At 49.4% G+C, this 13,993-nt stretch overlaps 5 protein-coding genes across 5 annotated transcripts; 3 read left to right on the top strand and 2 right to left on the bottom strand.

Moving 5' to 3' along the window:
* Positions 1–600: 600 nt before the first annotated feature.
* Positions 601–1,140, top strand: CC77DRAFT_941329 (hypothetical protein; the record flags this gene model as incomplete). Its single annotated transcript, XM_018534791.1, has 1 exon — positions 601–1,140. One exon carries the CDS (start codon positions 601–603, stop codon positions 1,138–1,140), a length of 540 nt encoding a protein of 179 aa, XP_018383421.1.
* A 3,250-nt stretch (positions 1,141–4,390) lies between these two features.
* Positions 4,391–4,880, bottom strand: CC77DRAFT_1022870 (hypothetical protein). The gene has a single exon (XM_018525559.1). It carries the CDS (start codon positions 4,780–4,782, stop codon positions 4,609–4,611), a length of 174 nt encoding a protein of 57 aa, XP_018383420.1. The 5' UTR covers positions 4,783–4,880; the 3' UTR covers positions 4,391–4,608.
* Positions 4,881–5,739: 859 nt separating this feature from the next.
* CC77DRAFT_1097201 (hypothetical protein) lies at positions 5,740–6,862 on the top strand (the record flags this gene model as incomplete). The annotated part of the gene is made up of 2 exons (XM_018529877.1): positions 5,740–5,930; positions 6,504–6,862. Exons 1-2 carry the CDS (start codon positions 5,768–5,770, stop codon positions 6,860–6,862), a joined length of 522 nt encoding a protein of 173 aa, XP_018383419.1. The 5' UTR covers positions 5,740–5,767.
* Positions 6,863–8,091: 1,229 nt separating this feature from the next.
* On the top strand, positions 8,092–10,591 carry CC77DRAFT_1097200 (Cupredoxin). Its single transcript, XM_018529876.1, has 5 exons — positions 8,092–8,822; positions 8,871–9,028; positions 9,082–9,612; positions 9,660–10,269; positions 10,322–10,591. Exons 1-5 carry the CDS (start codon positions 8,584–8,586, stop codon positions 10,533–10,535), a joined length of 1,752 nt encoding a protein of 583 aa, XP_018383418.1. The 5' UTR covers positions 8,092–8,583; the 3' UTR covers positions 10,536–10,591.
* Positions 10,592–12,515: 1,924 nt separating this feature from the next.
* On the bottom strand, positions 12,516–13,855 carry CC77DRAFT_941075 (HAD superfamily hydrolase-like protein; the record flags this gene model as incomplete). Its single annotated transcript, XM_018534768.1, has 2 exons — positions 12,516–13,543; positions 13,594–13,855. 2 exons carry the CDS (start codon positions 13,853–13,855, stop codon positions 12,516–12,518), a joined length of 1,290 nt encoding a protein of 429 aa, XP_018383417.1.
* Between the last annotated feature and the right edge of the window lie 138 nt (positions 13,856–13,993).

Below are 13,993 nucleotides of genomic sequence, written 5' to 3'. Positions count from 1 at the left end.
AGCCGACGCACTCCAGCTTACTTTGATTGTGGACCCCAAGTTTCGGGAAAACACACGCGCCATCTGTACTCCGCCATAACCGGCCCGCAGCCACCTGTTGCAACTGATAGACACCGGCTTGGTGTGCTGCCAGTAACAAGCGCTCGTGCTTCCACCAAATTGAAACGGGATCCACTTGAGCCGTGCATCACGTCGTTACCCTCTCAGGAACGATTACCGCACGACGGTGCGCCTCCAAGCGGAAGATCAACGCTGTACCTTTCCAATAAGATCGGCTACCATCCCCGAGGCCTGCCACCAAGTCCCAAGCCTTGCTGGACCCTCCCGCTGTTAGATATATTAGACACCGCCGCTGCTCTGTGCGTTGTTGCTCGGAAGCACGGTACTTTATCTTTCGATCATTTCTCTCCTCACATCATCTGAGGGGAATTCATATAGCAGCCTCCCTGGAGCCGCACCCTTTCACTTCCCAAGTACACACGAGGTTTCCTCGCCACACGTCATATGCGATCTCCGCCGACCTCGCCTTCCCTTTCGCGAGTCATCTTTAGATCTGATACCTCCCACCAAAACATGTCTTCTCGAACAGCAGACCGCAGCATGCCTGCTATCAGCTCGCCTCTCTCGCCCAGATCACAGCCTCTCGACATTCCCTCTCAGGCTAGACGTCGACCAGCAATGAACCCACGACAATCCAGCAGCACCGGGCCTGCTGCACATCTGAGGCTCCCTTCTCTGCCCCGCTTCCACCCAGCAAACTATGCCTCCTCGCAAGGCTCAAGTCAAGCAAACACACCCGTTGCTGGCCCTGACAGCCCTAACTCGCCCGCGTCACCTCGATCAAGCAACAGACAGTACGAGGTTCAGAGACAGATGTACCTCTACCAGCAACAACTTCTCGCCAACACCAGCCGTCAAACTAGGGGCTTTGGACCAAAGCCGACCAGCCCTCGTCTAGAGCCTCTAGCCAGCCCTGGAGTAGTCACTCCATTGGAACTTGAAGAAGATGCCGGCGGCTACCTTACCGCTGGTGTAAGCCGAGCCGAGGCCGATCAGCACGTTGAGAAGTACATCCGTGAGGAAGCTCGTCGAAGAGGAGAGTACTCCCCTGGCCGGGCTACGTCTGTTGGTGGCAGTTGACTCACCGGTCAGCAACAAATACACAGCCACTCCGTAACTGCTGCTCGGACACGACACCGAGAAAAGTAGTCACTTCTTCCTTTTTCCTTTTGTTATACATTCCCGGAGTCATATTACCCCACGGCATGGAGCATGAACGGCGTTATTCATTACCATCAGAAACACGAAAACTAGCACTCGAATCGAACACAACATAGACGTAGACGGATGGAACGGTCGCTCTGGCAAACACGAACTCGCACATTCTTCTTCTTCAATCACCTCCAAGTGCTGGAGCGTGGCACCAGTCGCTTTTATCAAATACCCAAATACGTTTTCCCCGATAGCATATACGTATAGCATCTCGCCTGTCCATAGCTTCACTGTAAGCGCTCCACCAGTGGTGTTGAGCTGGACAGATGACGGGTCTTTTTCTCATGTAGCTAGCAATTCAACTTAGTCATATCACATCATCTTACATCAAATCGTGCCAGTAGCCTTTTGGCCCAACAAGTCTCTGGAATTCCTCTAGAATGCTTACGCCTACGTCGTCATAAATATACCACAGCATCTACAATTCACTCTCTCCTCTCAACACTGCCACCACATACCTCGTACCTTTCTCCGCTGTATCCAAATGGTACCACGCGAGATGCCGACCTACCCGAACAGGACCTTCCCCATTCTTCGCCCCATTGAAAACCACCCCGTATCCAGCGCGGCCGCATTCGCTTTTCTGAAACACTCAGCCATGTACTAGTGGCCGAAAAGAGCGGGTGTGATGTGTGTTGTACGAGTCGCAACGACCGCTAACGTGACTTTCCTGCCTCTCCGTGCTTTCCTAATGCATCCAGCACAAACAAATCATTCCCCACATCACTCCACGTTACTAACGTTGACCAACGCATATAGTGCGCCGTGCGAGCGGACCCTGAATCTTCTTCATTTTCCAACCCACTTTGCATACTTCGATGGACTACTGTAAGGCATGTACGCTACGCTATGGCTGCAGTTGCACTCTCGCTTCGCCTACAGCGGCACTTACCATGCCTGAATGGACTGGCTGATCGCGATCAAATCATCAAAAGGAGAAAAAAAGCAGGTTTAGACGGGCCGTTGGCAGCATTTTTGATCATCGCCAACACACCACTGCCATCACCTGAGATTTTCTGATGGTGATCATTCGGCGTTGGCGTTCGCGTAAAACTGTCGAACAAAGAGGTATCCCTGGAGGATGGAAAGATCGACATATCTGAATTGTTGACGGCTATGTTAGAACGGAGATTTGCCAAGCTAATTACTCGTTGTGTGCTTGATAGCCCCGCAGCCGGTTGAAGGATCTTCATAACATGTTGCTAGATGAGGTGAAGTGTACCGGGTGGTGATCTTGGCTGAAAGTGGTGTTTGGGGGAGATGCTGGATAGAGAAGGGAACCGTCGATTGTCGAGTGTTGCGCATGTTTCTGGTTTCGCGGGAATGTGCATACACGTTGTGCATGGTTTTGGGTTGTTGTGATTTAGGGCGCTAGGTAGTTGTGCCGAACTCCACCAATACAGCGACAACTCGTATCCTTTGAATCACAAATTCGCAAATGTTGATAACAACAAAACTGATCCGAGTTTAGCTTGACAGCGCATGCTATTTTTGCACAGCCCGCTCAAGATCTCAGAGGATTTCCACCAAAAAACAGGGTCTTCCTTATCGCCGTGTTATTTCGTTTTTGGTTCGGCTTCCCTGCGTCTTTTGATGCGAGCGCCGTTGGTTGGTGTGGTGTGGTAGGTTTGTGCCCCGTGCCCCCTTCCTTCACGGATCTGAGATGCCGAATAAATGCCATGTGTGTGGGTCAAGAATTATGCAGGGATTCGGCATCGGCTGTTTGCGAGATTCCGGTCATCGATAATGTTGTGAAGAATGGATGAGTGGTGTGCGACGGTTGTAGCATCCTGATAGCGCATGCTGACGGACATGATGCAGGGTGTGCTGTACAGTATGTGTCTGCCGTGAGAACCAAGGGAATTTGGAGACTGAGAGGGTGGTGCAGACCTGATCTCTCACTCGTGGACCTTCGATAACGTTGTAGATCACATGTCTGCCGTTCATGGAGATCAGGAAAATCATATCAAATCGAATGTTCGAAGATTCCATTTGGTCCTTCGTGCGCCTTTAGTCAACGCTTGCATAGCACTGTTCTCCGTCTGTTGCGAGCCGTTCTATTACCCAATCCTCTAGGTTCGGTTACAATGCAATGAGCAAGACGGCCCACCTCAAGCCTCTAAGCACGATTGGTGCTTTAGTATGTATAGTCAAGGTAATGATGAGTAACCGGTGGTATTTTGTGAAGTCGCACATTACGGTATACGGTATGTCGTATCAACACTCGCCTCCACTTCATGAAGCGCTCGACATGCCGCGAAAGCCATTAGCGTAAGCTGTCCAATTCGACTCGCTGAACGGCTGTCAGCTGCTAGCATACAAACCTCGATGCACGTGGCCGTTGGCTTGCCGTTCTTTCACCGCTTACCTTACAAGCCACTTCTCACGCCATAACTTTGAGAACTTTGGTTCAAACCACAGCTAGCGTAGATGCATCGGCGGCATGACGACCCCCTTCGTCATGGCTCATCACGGCCCAGGGATCAGGTCGCCGTTGATTTCTCGTCTCACAAAAGTCAATTTCGATCATGGTGAAAGATCAGGTCCTCCTCACTCTACATTCTGCACAATTTGTAAGCGAAACGTAATCCAGGAACGTCCAGGAACGGTGGAGATGTGTTTCAGGAACGCCAATTAGGTTCGCATGTGAAAAGGGCTGGAGATCGAGAAATCAAAATGACGATGAAGAGAAACTACGTCAGTGGCGGTTGGGCTGCCATCGCCGGGATTTGTACCACGAGCTAACTCCTTCTGGTTAGATATCCTCTGCGTTCCGCCGCTCTTTTGGGGACGGATACCTAGCAACACGAAAACACCATGTAAATATCTAGACTCGTTCAGGCGCAACAGTCCAGAAGCACGCTACGCTAGTGTACCGTCTATAACACTTTTTGCATGTCAAGCCACGGCTGCCTTATACATGCCGAGGCATGCATCATACCAGGACGGCAGTGAATGTACATGACGACGAGGTGCCTTCGTATCCCCACATCAGAGCCGCACATGTTTAACCCCGCAACGCCGCGCTGGACTTTTGTGGAGGGTGTGGTCAATCCTCTCACCGACTTATCGCTGAATACTCCCATCGATTCACCACACTCAGTCCTCCGTGGCTTGGTCAAGTTAGGCGATGTGCAATCTACAATGCTGGTAGTAGAGCGGCTGGGCGTTGTCATTGCTGACGACGAAGGTCAGTCCAGTCCGACAACGAAACTCAGGTCTCTCTGAGCGTGACCGTGGAGTCTCAATCTACTCCCGGGTATATGGTACATGTCAAAAACAAGATACACAAAGCCTGCTCCTTAATGCTCACTCCTGGTGTAGTCAAATTAACATTTACGGCAACTTTTTTTCGTCTAAGTGCTTTGGGAAATACATGCATGCAACCACGGACACTGCCCATAAAGGGCAGGTATTGAAGCCAATCACCAGTCCCTCAGGGATGTGCAAGACTGCATGATCGAGGAATTCAAGCAAAATGCTAAGCCAGACGTTGGGTTGAGCTGACATGGCACCTTGTTCACCAGGATGAATTCAAGGTAGACTGCCCTATATCAGGTACTACTATGCTTACCATCGTCATAAGAAAGCCCAGCCGCTGTTCGGTATGATGAACCCACGAATTTCGATCGCAGTATTACGTGAGGTCACATGTATCGTGACTCCACGATCGAGATCGCCAGGACTGATCAGCCGCCTCGGGCCTTTATATTCGGACCGTATGGACCCGCGCTGCACGAACGAGACATGGATATTTGCGGCAACTACGCGTGAAATCAAGCTTCTCGTTTTTTTCCGGTCGGGAATAGTTTCCATTTGGTTATGAGGCCGACGGCAAGGCTTGCGTTCTCTTTGCAACGATTGCGTTGGATCCTTTACAGCCTCAAGACCAAGACCTAAGGCGACGCGCGTCGTAATCGCGGCAAGCTTGCTTGTTGCTCAGGCAGGGTTGCTCGATGTCGGTTGTGTCTCCACATGGAAAATCATGAAGGGCATGCTGCAGATATGCGTACTGTGAACGATTATGAGGCATCGAGAGGAGACGCGGCAGCCGCGTGTGTGTGATGGCTGTGGCAAAGCACTTCAGTCAGCATTCGTCTGAATGAGGCTGACATGGATAGTAACGACCCAAAACAAGATAAGTGTCAATTCGAGCGCGAGGCACGGCGAACAGATGGCAACAAAGCACCTTGAGTGAGTGCGCAATATGCCTCACCTAACCACAAATATGACTAACACACCTCTTCGATACTTACGCCAGGTATACCGCTGTGCTGTCAAAAAGAGAGGACAAATGATCAATGGGTACTCGAAGGTCGCCGTGTCCGTCACTTGTTCAAGATCTCAGCTCCGTTGTCAGCGGACGCAGTTTCATCATGATACTGCTTATACAAGTTACGTAAACTCGGGAGCTTTTACTAGCTGGTTGAATTTCTATAGCATCAATAAACAGATACCTTAGCTATCCTTTGTTGTTCACAGACACAACCAAAATATGGGTCGCAGAAGCCGCTGCAACCGGAAACGCAAGCAGGAAAACCTAGGTGACCCTTCCGCAAACTACGATAAGAATTATCTACACGACTTTGATGGGGATTTGATGAACTTGAAAACCGTGGACTTTTTGGAGGCTATGCAGGTTATGGTGGGTATGACAGGTATGCACATTACTGAGATCTTGTTTTGAATAGTCTAGCCACAGATTGGGGTTGCGAAATGCACTCTTTGCCTTCCATTGATCAAGTTTGCAACTCAGTGTCTTGGTACTCATGTCTCGATTTGATAAGATGAAGCTACTAACCTCCAGGTCACCTAGTGTTCACCAACATCCGCCATTACTTACAAGTAGTCAGCTATTGTTTCTTGTAGACGATGACTTTGACTGAGCATACATTGAAGGGGAACTGTGATGAGGGCCAACATTTGGCAACAGGGGTCCATGAGCATATGAATTATCGATCAAATCAAGGCACCAAATTGGACATAAGTCAAAGTTGACACAACGCATAGTACGATGTTCTCAGTAGCATTGCCGCACATCCTAAAGTCACTAATTTGTGGCATCATCATATAAACGCTGATAGCATGCATACTCTCTAACTGTTTCTCTTTCCATCAAATCGCAGTTCTACTGCGGGAGTCTGAACATTTTCTCTGATCATCGACTATCGTTACATACCACTGTCCAAAAGCCACTAATAGTAGCAATGGAAACTAAACCGAATCCGCAGGATATCATGAGCGACACTTACCAAGTCGGCCATCGCGACCCTTCCATAAAGGTCCATGGGCACACCACTGGGAAGACGAGAAAGATGGTAACTTTATAGCGCAGTACTGGCTTCCAGAACAACCTGCTCCAGCTGGCAAGTTCCCCCTCGCCCCTATGCCGGAATGCGACGAAGCCCGTACATGCGGTCGTCAGTCCACCTTCCGTAGTGCTTTTGGTTTGAAGGAAGGGTACGAAATGGGATTTTCCCAAAGATTTGAAGACGGTCATGGCCTGGCAGAGATACGAGGTCAAGCATGGGAAACAGGGTCTGGGTATGGCCTGTTTTTCGGCGGCCATGAAGATCACTTCGATGACTGAGATTAGTATGACAGATACGACGCCGACTTTCATGAAAGATGTGGCGCATTCAATGGTCACGATGGAGAGTATAACGAATACTATGGTAGAGGCTATGATGGAGAACACGACCAAGGCTATGGCGATTACTATCATGGAGGTCATGGATATTGATAGGCATGCTGATGAGAGTCATGGTGATTACTTGTGAGGGAAACTTCTTGCGTACACTCTGGACTATAATTAACATCCGGCTTAAGATTCAGCAGACTTCAGCAGTGAATTCTCTATGCTTAATATTACGTCTGATGCATGGAAATTATTCTGCCCAAGTACTTCCCATTCCAGAATAATACGTATCGCCCTCATGATTGGCCTGAATGTAGTAATGAAGCGACGAAGTGATCAGTCTATGGGTCAGAATGTCATCCGGATCGCCGATTGTTGACCTTTATTACGCATTTCTCCGAATCGATGTACTGGTCAGTGGCTTTACAAGGGTGCGTGTTGTTGAGCTTGTCCGCGCTGTTGAATAAGCTCTTTAGAGGTCTCAACACAGGCAATAGCCGTGTTATCGCTTAGACCAATACACCAACTCCGGAGATAATGGTGTGCGTTCACTACCGTGGCAACGTCCATCTCTGACGATCATGCGTTTTTGATTCCCATGCTCGATTGCCGCTTCATAGATCACCTGCATCAGTCCGCGGTGGCAACTCCCGGATCCGCGTACAGAGAGTATGCTGTGCGACCCCACAAAACGCAGTATCCGAAGCCGTGTAGCAACAAGCACGGCGTGAATGTGGCAGCCATGACATACCAAGAGATGCAAATGAATCAGGAGATCTCCTCCAGCCTCGTCATCATGTTAGCGCCCAGGCCATGTTCGAGAATAGATGCGAATCTGCTTTTTGTGGAAGTAAGAGCAACGGAGAACGCATAGCGCTGCTTAGCCTGCGCCACAGCATATAAAACCAGGTTGTTGAGGGCATGGGATAGCACGAGAGAGCGACTGACATTATAATCATAAGCCTTGTAAGAGTTAACCAAAGATAAGAGCACACATGCACAGGCAGTGCCAACGTCTCGCGCGCTGGAAGTAATCCGGTTACCCTAAGGAAAGCATGTGAAGTAAGGAGGAAGCGGAACCAAAGAAAGCATTAGTGCGGTCGCTTTGGGACTAGACGCCGTCTGCACGCGAGAAGGGTTCACGGATCATCACAGCTTGCCGTTCACAACATCAACTTTTCCACCGCGCTAATTGTACAGCCGTCTTATCTATTGAGTGACCGAGAAAGCCACATGCTGATCTTCTCGCATCTACATTTGTTGATGCCGAAGATACTCAGGCGCTCACCACATTCTTGTGGCGTACTGGTTGAAGATCCCCCTTGCCTTCCTTTTTCTTGGCTTTTATCACCCAAAGCATGCATCTTCGATGGGGCGAACTCTCCGTGAACTTCCTTTCCCGAGATGGTGAATCATGTTTCTATTTCGGAGTCACTACATACGGATAAACGCACCTGGGAGTAAGCCACAAACGTCCTTGCGTCTGTCCTTCGTTCTGCCAGAGACGCAGGATCTATCAGCTGGCCATGTCTCATCGAACGGACTGGTCCTGATATACTACGTCAATGAAAACGACTAGTGTGGTTGCATGAGATGTGCTATCGTTCTCCCCTTAAAGCTTTCGAGATGCCGCGGAGGACGTGTCGTCAAGTTGGTAGGTTTTTCATCTCAATATGTTTTCTCCCTTTGTCACTCGTTCATTTCTTTTCGTTAGCTGTTTGACACACAGCATACATGCCACTCCTTTAGCCAGCGTGACTTTGTCATCTCTCATTGCACTCCCTAGCGAGACGAGCGTGCCACCATACGACACGATACCACCGAACAACAAATCGGAAAGATGGGACAGTCCAGAATACACATGGATCTTCCAGTATCCTCTACCTGTACCCCCAGTGAAGAAGTCGACATTGTAAGTGAGGCAGTACCTTGAATATAGCTTAGCATTAACATGGGGTAGTACATATACCAATGAGACTACCGGTGCCATTATCGATTACTACGAGGTTGAAGTCAAGTCGGCCACGAAACAAATATACCCTAATCTACCAGCTACCTCTTTATACACATATGATGGGTTGTCACCAGGACCAACTTTCATGATGCGAAAAGGGCGAGGTAAGCTTCAAGCTGGTTTGGTTGATACGGTCGATGCTGACAACGTTCTTCAGAGGCTGTGGTTCGCTTCACCAACAACAGTCCCACAAACTCATCTGTCCACGTCCATGGACAGTATAACCGCGCCCCTTTCGATGGCTGGGCTGCCGATTACGCTCATCCTGGCCAGTACAAGGATTATTATTATCCAAATGCACAGAATGCGCGATCCATCTGGTATCACGACCACACTGAGCGTCAAACTGGCGAGAATGTCTACATGGGTCTATACGGCTTCTATCTTTTAACGGATGAAGACGAACAAGCCCTCGACTTACCAACTGGCGATTACGATATCCCATTGGCCTTGAGTGCGAAACAATACGCCGCCGATGGCTCCCTTCTCTTCGATACACATAATAACACTGGACTTTGGGGCGATGTGATCCATGTGAACGGTCAGCCTTGGCCGTACATGAACGTTGAGCCGTGTAAATATCGCTTTCGCGTCCTTGATGGTTCCGTCAGTCGTTCTTACAATCTATACTTACAAGACGATGAAACTGAAGAGTCACTGAGTTTCGACATGATCGGCTCGGATGGTGGTATGTGTGTTTGACCGCCTTTTGGGGTTTCTTTAACATATTGTCAGGACTGTTCTCTCATCCAGTAAACACGAAGAGCTTCGCGATCGCTGAAGGCGAACGCTACGAGATGGTCGTCGACTTCGCCAACTACAAGGGCAAGAACATTACAATGCTCAACGAGCGTGGGATGGCGGGCAATCTTGATTATGCTGCAACCGATCGTGTCATGCGATTCGTAGTCAGTGACACTGCAGCCGATAGCACCAACAACGACCCCGTGCCGTCTGACCTTCGCTACATTCCTCCACCACCACAAACCAACGTCACTAAGAATTTCACTTTCTCTCGAATTGATGGCGAGTGGCTCATCAATGGAGTTGGTTGGGAGGATATCGAGAACCGAATCTTGACAAGACCTGTTTTAGGCAAGGACGAGATTTGGGAATTGAGACACGGAGGTGGAAATGCCTCGCATCCTGTTCATATCCACCTCGTTGATTTCCAGGTGCTTTCTCGCACTGGCGGCCGTAACGATGTGATGCCATACGAGGCAGCGGGTGAAAAGGATGTCGTTTGGATAGCCCCTGGTGAATCCGTCCGTGTTGTGGCTAGGTACGCACCATGGGAGGGTGTCTACATGTTCCATTGTCACAACCTTATCCATGAAGACCATGAGTAAGTCTTTTCACGATTATCATCTCATTGCTTTAATACTAACAAAAAATAGCATGATGGTTGCGTTCAACGTCACGAACCTCGAAAAATGGGGCTACGATAATACTACGGTCTTCATAGATCCTATGGAGCCAGAATTCCGACCGAAGAACATTGACACCGCGGATTACACGGAAGAGGCTATACGCAGCAAGCTAGACTGGTTCTACAGCCTCAATGCCTACAACGAGCGCTCTGAGCAAGAATTTGAGGAGGACCGTGCCTAATAAAGATATGATGGTTCTCTTATATATGATCAGACTCGGTCATGTGTCACTTCTCTTATCATCATTCATTTTTCATCATATATCAATATTACTTGCTCTGCATAATTTACTGATACACTCTGGACTTGATAGTGTGGAGGTCAGTCTTCAAGCTAATGCATGTCATCAAGACATAGGTGGGTAGGTAGTGTATGCCATACCACCAACGAAATACGAAGCAAGTGATCAACCACGCGGGATAACTACCATGGTTCATACGAACATCCGCAAAGATCTTTGTCTCAACCGAGAGAGTACACAAAATGTGTTCATCTCGTTACGACCGTCAATCTCGTACTGAATTCTCCCACGCCATACGGACTTCGTACCCCATCACACGTACGTCGAGAGCCAAACGAAGCATCGGCGTTAAGCATTAGCGACCGCTCATCTGCATATCTCAACTGCAGGGATCAGTATGCCTATTGCAGCAGGTCGAACAGCCTGCGGCCTGGCTTCATTACGGTTCCGCCGAGACAACGCCTCTTCCAGCGGGGAAGCGGAAATCTGCTCACCTGCTAGAAGGAGAATGCGAAAGAGACAGGATATTCAGTATCAGACATCGCTGTCCACCAGGGTCCTAGTCTCATGTAAACCAGCCATTCCCAAACTTGCATGCTCCAATGGACGAGCAAGGCCGTCCCCGTCACCAACACCTAGCATAGCCCGCCAGGCCACCCCAGATAATCAGCCGTTGGAATACGACTCGCGGGGTCCGGGGCCACCTGTGTTGTGCCATGACTCATGCAACGAGTGCAGACTTGTCAGTGTCGTGTCTTCGGGCAAATCTTGAGAGTTTAGAAACAGACGTGTCGATGGTTTCAGGATTGTTTCCGACATCTTCCATTCCGTCCAAACGATAAGATTGCGCGGACGGGTGGGCTGTTTGGTCAACCGCGTGCCTTAGGGTCCACATAGAGACCCATATTGCAACGTCGCCTGGTGATTGATTCGAAACATGTGCAGACTACTATGCGGTACCGCAGGAAGATATGTTATCCGTGCCGAGAAAGATGGTGCACGAGTGCGATGTACCGTAACGTCGTGTCAGTAGGTACGCTATAGTGGAGCCAGAGTAGGAAATCGTGATGAAAGGTGCGACAAGACCTTCGTAACTTCCTCTTACAGATGCGGAAACCGTTCCGCCAGAATGGAAACACCTATCACGATCGATCCTCTTACAATACTCCTCTCAACCCACCCACCCACAATTAACCTCCCATAGCCGCGAATGCCACAATCCTTAATCTCACAGCCCACATATTGCACCTCACACAACGTTGATCGCGATCCCATCGGCAATGGTATTCTCGGCCATTCTCGTAGCTTAGGTGTGGGCTGACATGATGGATGGTGTGGTTGGCCGTCGTAATCGTAAGTGCTGTTGGCCGCACTAAACCGGCGACTTATGAGCTTCTCGGCCCGACTAAGGCGGTTCGCAACACAAGCTTCGCGGTGTTGTGTGCCGCGTACAAAGTAGTGTCGCCTGGGAAATGCCGGGTAACGCGGCGTGAGTACTTTCGTCATCTCAAGTGTGAATGATCAGAATCGGAAGTTGCCGCACGCGCTGGTACGGGTATGATGTGTCGACGTGAGGCATTTCGAGGCGAGGAGACGGCCTGAATATGGCCGGATCGATTTGGTCGATGATGCAGACGTCAGTAGTTAGTCAGAGTAGTGGTAGTGGTAGTTTACGTTTCAATGTGTTGGTCTTCATTAATCTGAGAAAGAACAATGGAAAATTGTAAATGATGTGACAAGGCTATTATGCCTGCCTGGTATCATGTGTTGTGTTTGTATCTACCATTTCGTGATCTAGCTAAGTGTCTATGATCTATGGCCATTATTGCCAGCGATATAATGAAATCAAATGAGGTAATACCCATGCGCCATGCTATGCAGAAAACTAATAGAAGAGAAAGAAGGAAAAGAAGATCCTTCTTACTGCTCAAGCACACCAGTGTTCATCATGCTCTCCCTTAGAGCCTTTTTGTACTCGCGCTCCATACCATGCTTGACAGCTTCGAGGACATTTTGCACAATAGCCTTGGGCTCAAAGCGAGGAGTAGTACCGCGTTGGTAGACGCCTGTCTCTACCAGTATGGAGTACCAGTTTGCTGAGTCGGTGTGCGCGTTATACTCGTTGGTGCCCCTGATGTCCGACTCGGGTGTGTCACCTACAAAGTAGACGGTTGAAGGAGCGGAGTTGATGCCATGAGTGTCCCTTCGCCACTCCTTGAGAAGACGAGTGGCAAACTCGAAAGTGCCGATTTGAGGTTTGCCGAATGCGGTAGTCTTAAGCTCTCGGCCAGTGACTGCCTTGAACATAGCCTCAAGTGAAACACGGAGGGCACCCATACCAATGCGGGTAAGGTCGTGCGAAGCACTCCAAACAACGTCGTTGTGTGAGAAAAAGACTGGTGGACCCTCGTCGAAGTTGGCGGATCGGGTTCCAAGACGACCTTTCTTTGACATCAACAGATCCAAGATGATCTGCTGATCAGACGCCCAATCGCGAGAATCGGCGAAGACGAAGATCGCCTCGATCTCGACTTCAGCGAAGTTTCGCGCTCGTGAGTTCTTGTACTCTTCCTCTGTGAGTTTGCGGAAGGGTGTAGTGTCCTGGTTGTCTTTGATGATATCTCCTGGGGTAACGACATCCTTGAAGCCGTAGCCCTCAGCCACGATACGGCACTTCTCGCCCTCGCCTCCGACAACGAGGACAGTGTTGTACTTCTCTGCCATCTCCCTCATGGGAGTGTGTCCGCAGATGAATTGACCAGGTGATACTTCGATTTCCATTTGCTTGCTGAGCTGTACGCAGCGCTCGGCTTCAGTCTTTCCACCACCGTTGGTGACAAAGATGTATGGCACTACGATACCGTATTCATTCTCACCATTGAGCATTTTCATGGCTTCAACAGCTTCTGGAATAGGTCGACCACCTCGGATGAGGACACCGTCAATATCTGAGCTATGTTAGAGTAAATTCACTTTGAACTAATGGAGTTCGACTTACCAAAAGCGAAAGCATACTTGTCCGTGACTGAAGTTTCGGGAGGAGTATAACCAGGCGACCCAGGAGTCGCGGCAGAGTCAAGGTGATGTCTGGCAGTCTCGAAAGCGCTGGCAATCTCCGATGCTTTTGACGGGGCCATGAGATGTTGTGGGGGTACGACGACCGTTGGACCCATTGTGATGTTCTCGCGGGTGGCTTCACTGGAAGATAGACGTCGAGGGTTTCCCGTCGAGGGAGGGACTGCAAGAGAAGGCGCCGACATTGTTAAGGATAATATGAAGACTGATCTTCCAACGGAGAGTCTTGCAACTTATGTTGTTTGCTGCGAATGAAGGAGTTTGTTGAGCCTGGTTTGATGAAATCTCAAAACACTGGAATTCTGGTAGCCTTTATAGTATAC

The sequence above is a fragment of the Alternaria alternata genome, assembly GCF_001642055.1.
Source record: "Alternaria alternata strain SRC1lrK2f unplaced genomic scaffold CC77scaffold_17, whole genome shotgun sequence".
Lineage (NCBI taxonomy): Eukaryota > Fungi > Ascomycota > Dothideomycetes > Pleosporales > Pleosporaceae > Alternaria > Alternaria alternata.
This window is presented reverse-complemented; position numbering and strand designations above follow the sequence as displayed.

Excerpts from the sequence above, each read along its gene's own strand:
- CC77DRAFT_1022870 (XM_018525559.1), bottom strand. The coding sequence starts at position 4,782 with ATGTCAGCTCAACCCAACGTCTGGCTTAGCATTTTGCTTGAATTCCTC.
- CC77DRAFT_1097200 (XM_018529876.1), top strand. The coding sequence starts at position 8,584 with ATGTTTTCTCCCTTTGTCACTCGTTCATTTCTTTTCGTTAGCTGTTTG. Across the intron at positions 9,029-9,081 it reads CATGATGCGAAAAGGGCGAG|AGGCTGTGGTTCGCTTCACC; the intron begins GTAAGCTTCAAG and ends AACGTTCTTCAG. Across the intron at positions 9,613-9,659 it reads CATGATCGGCTCGGATGGTG|GACTGTTCTCTCATCCAGTA; the intron begins GTATGTGTGTTT and ends ACATATTGTCAG.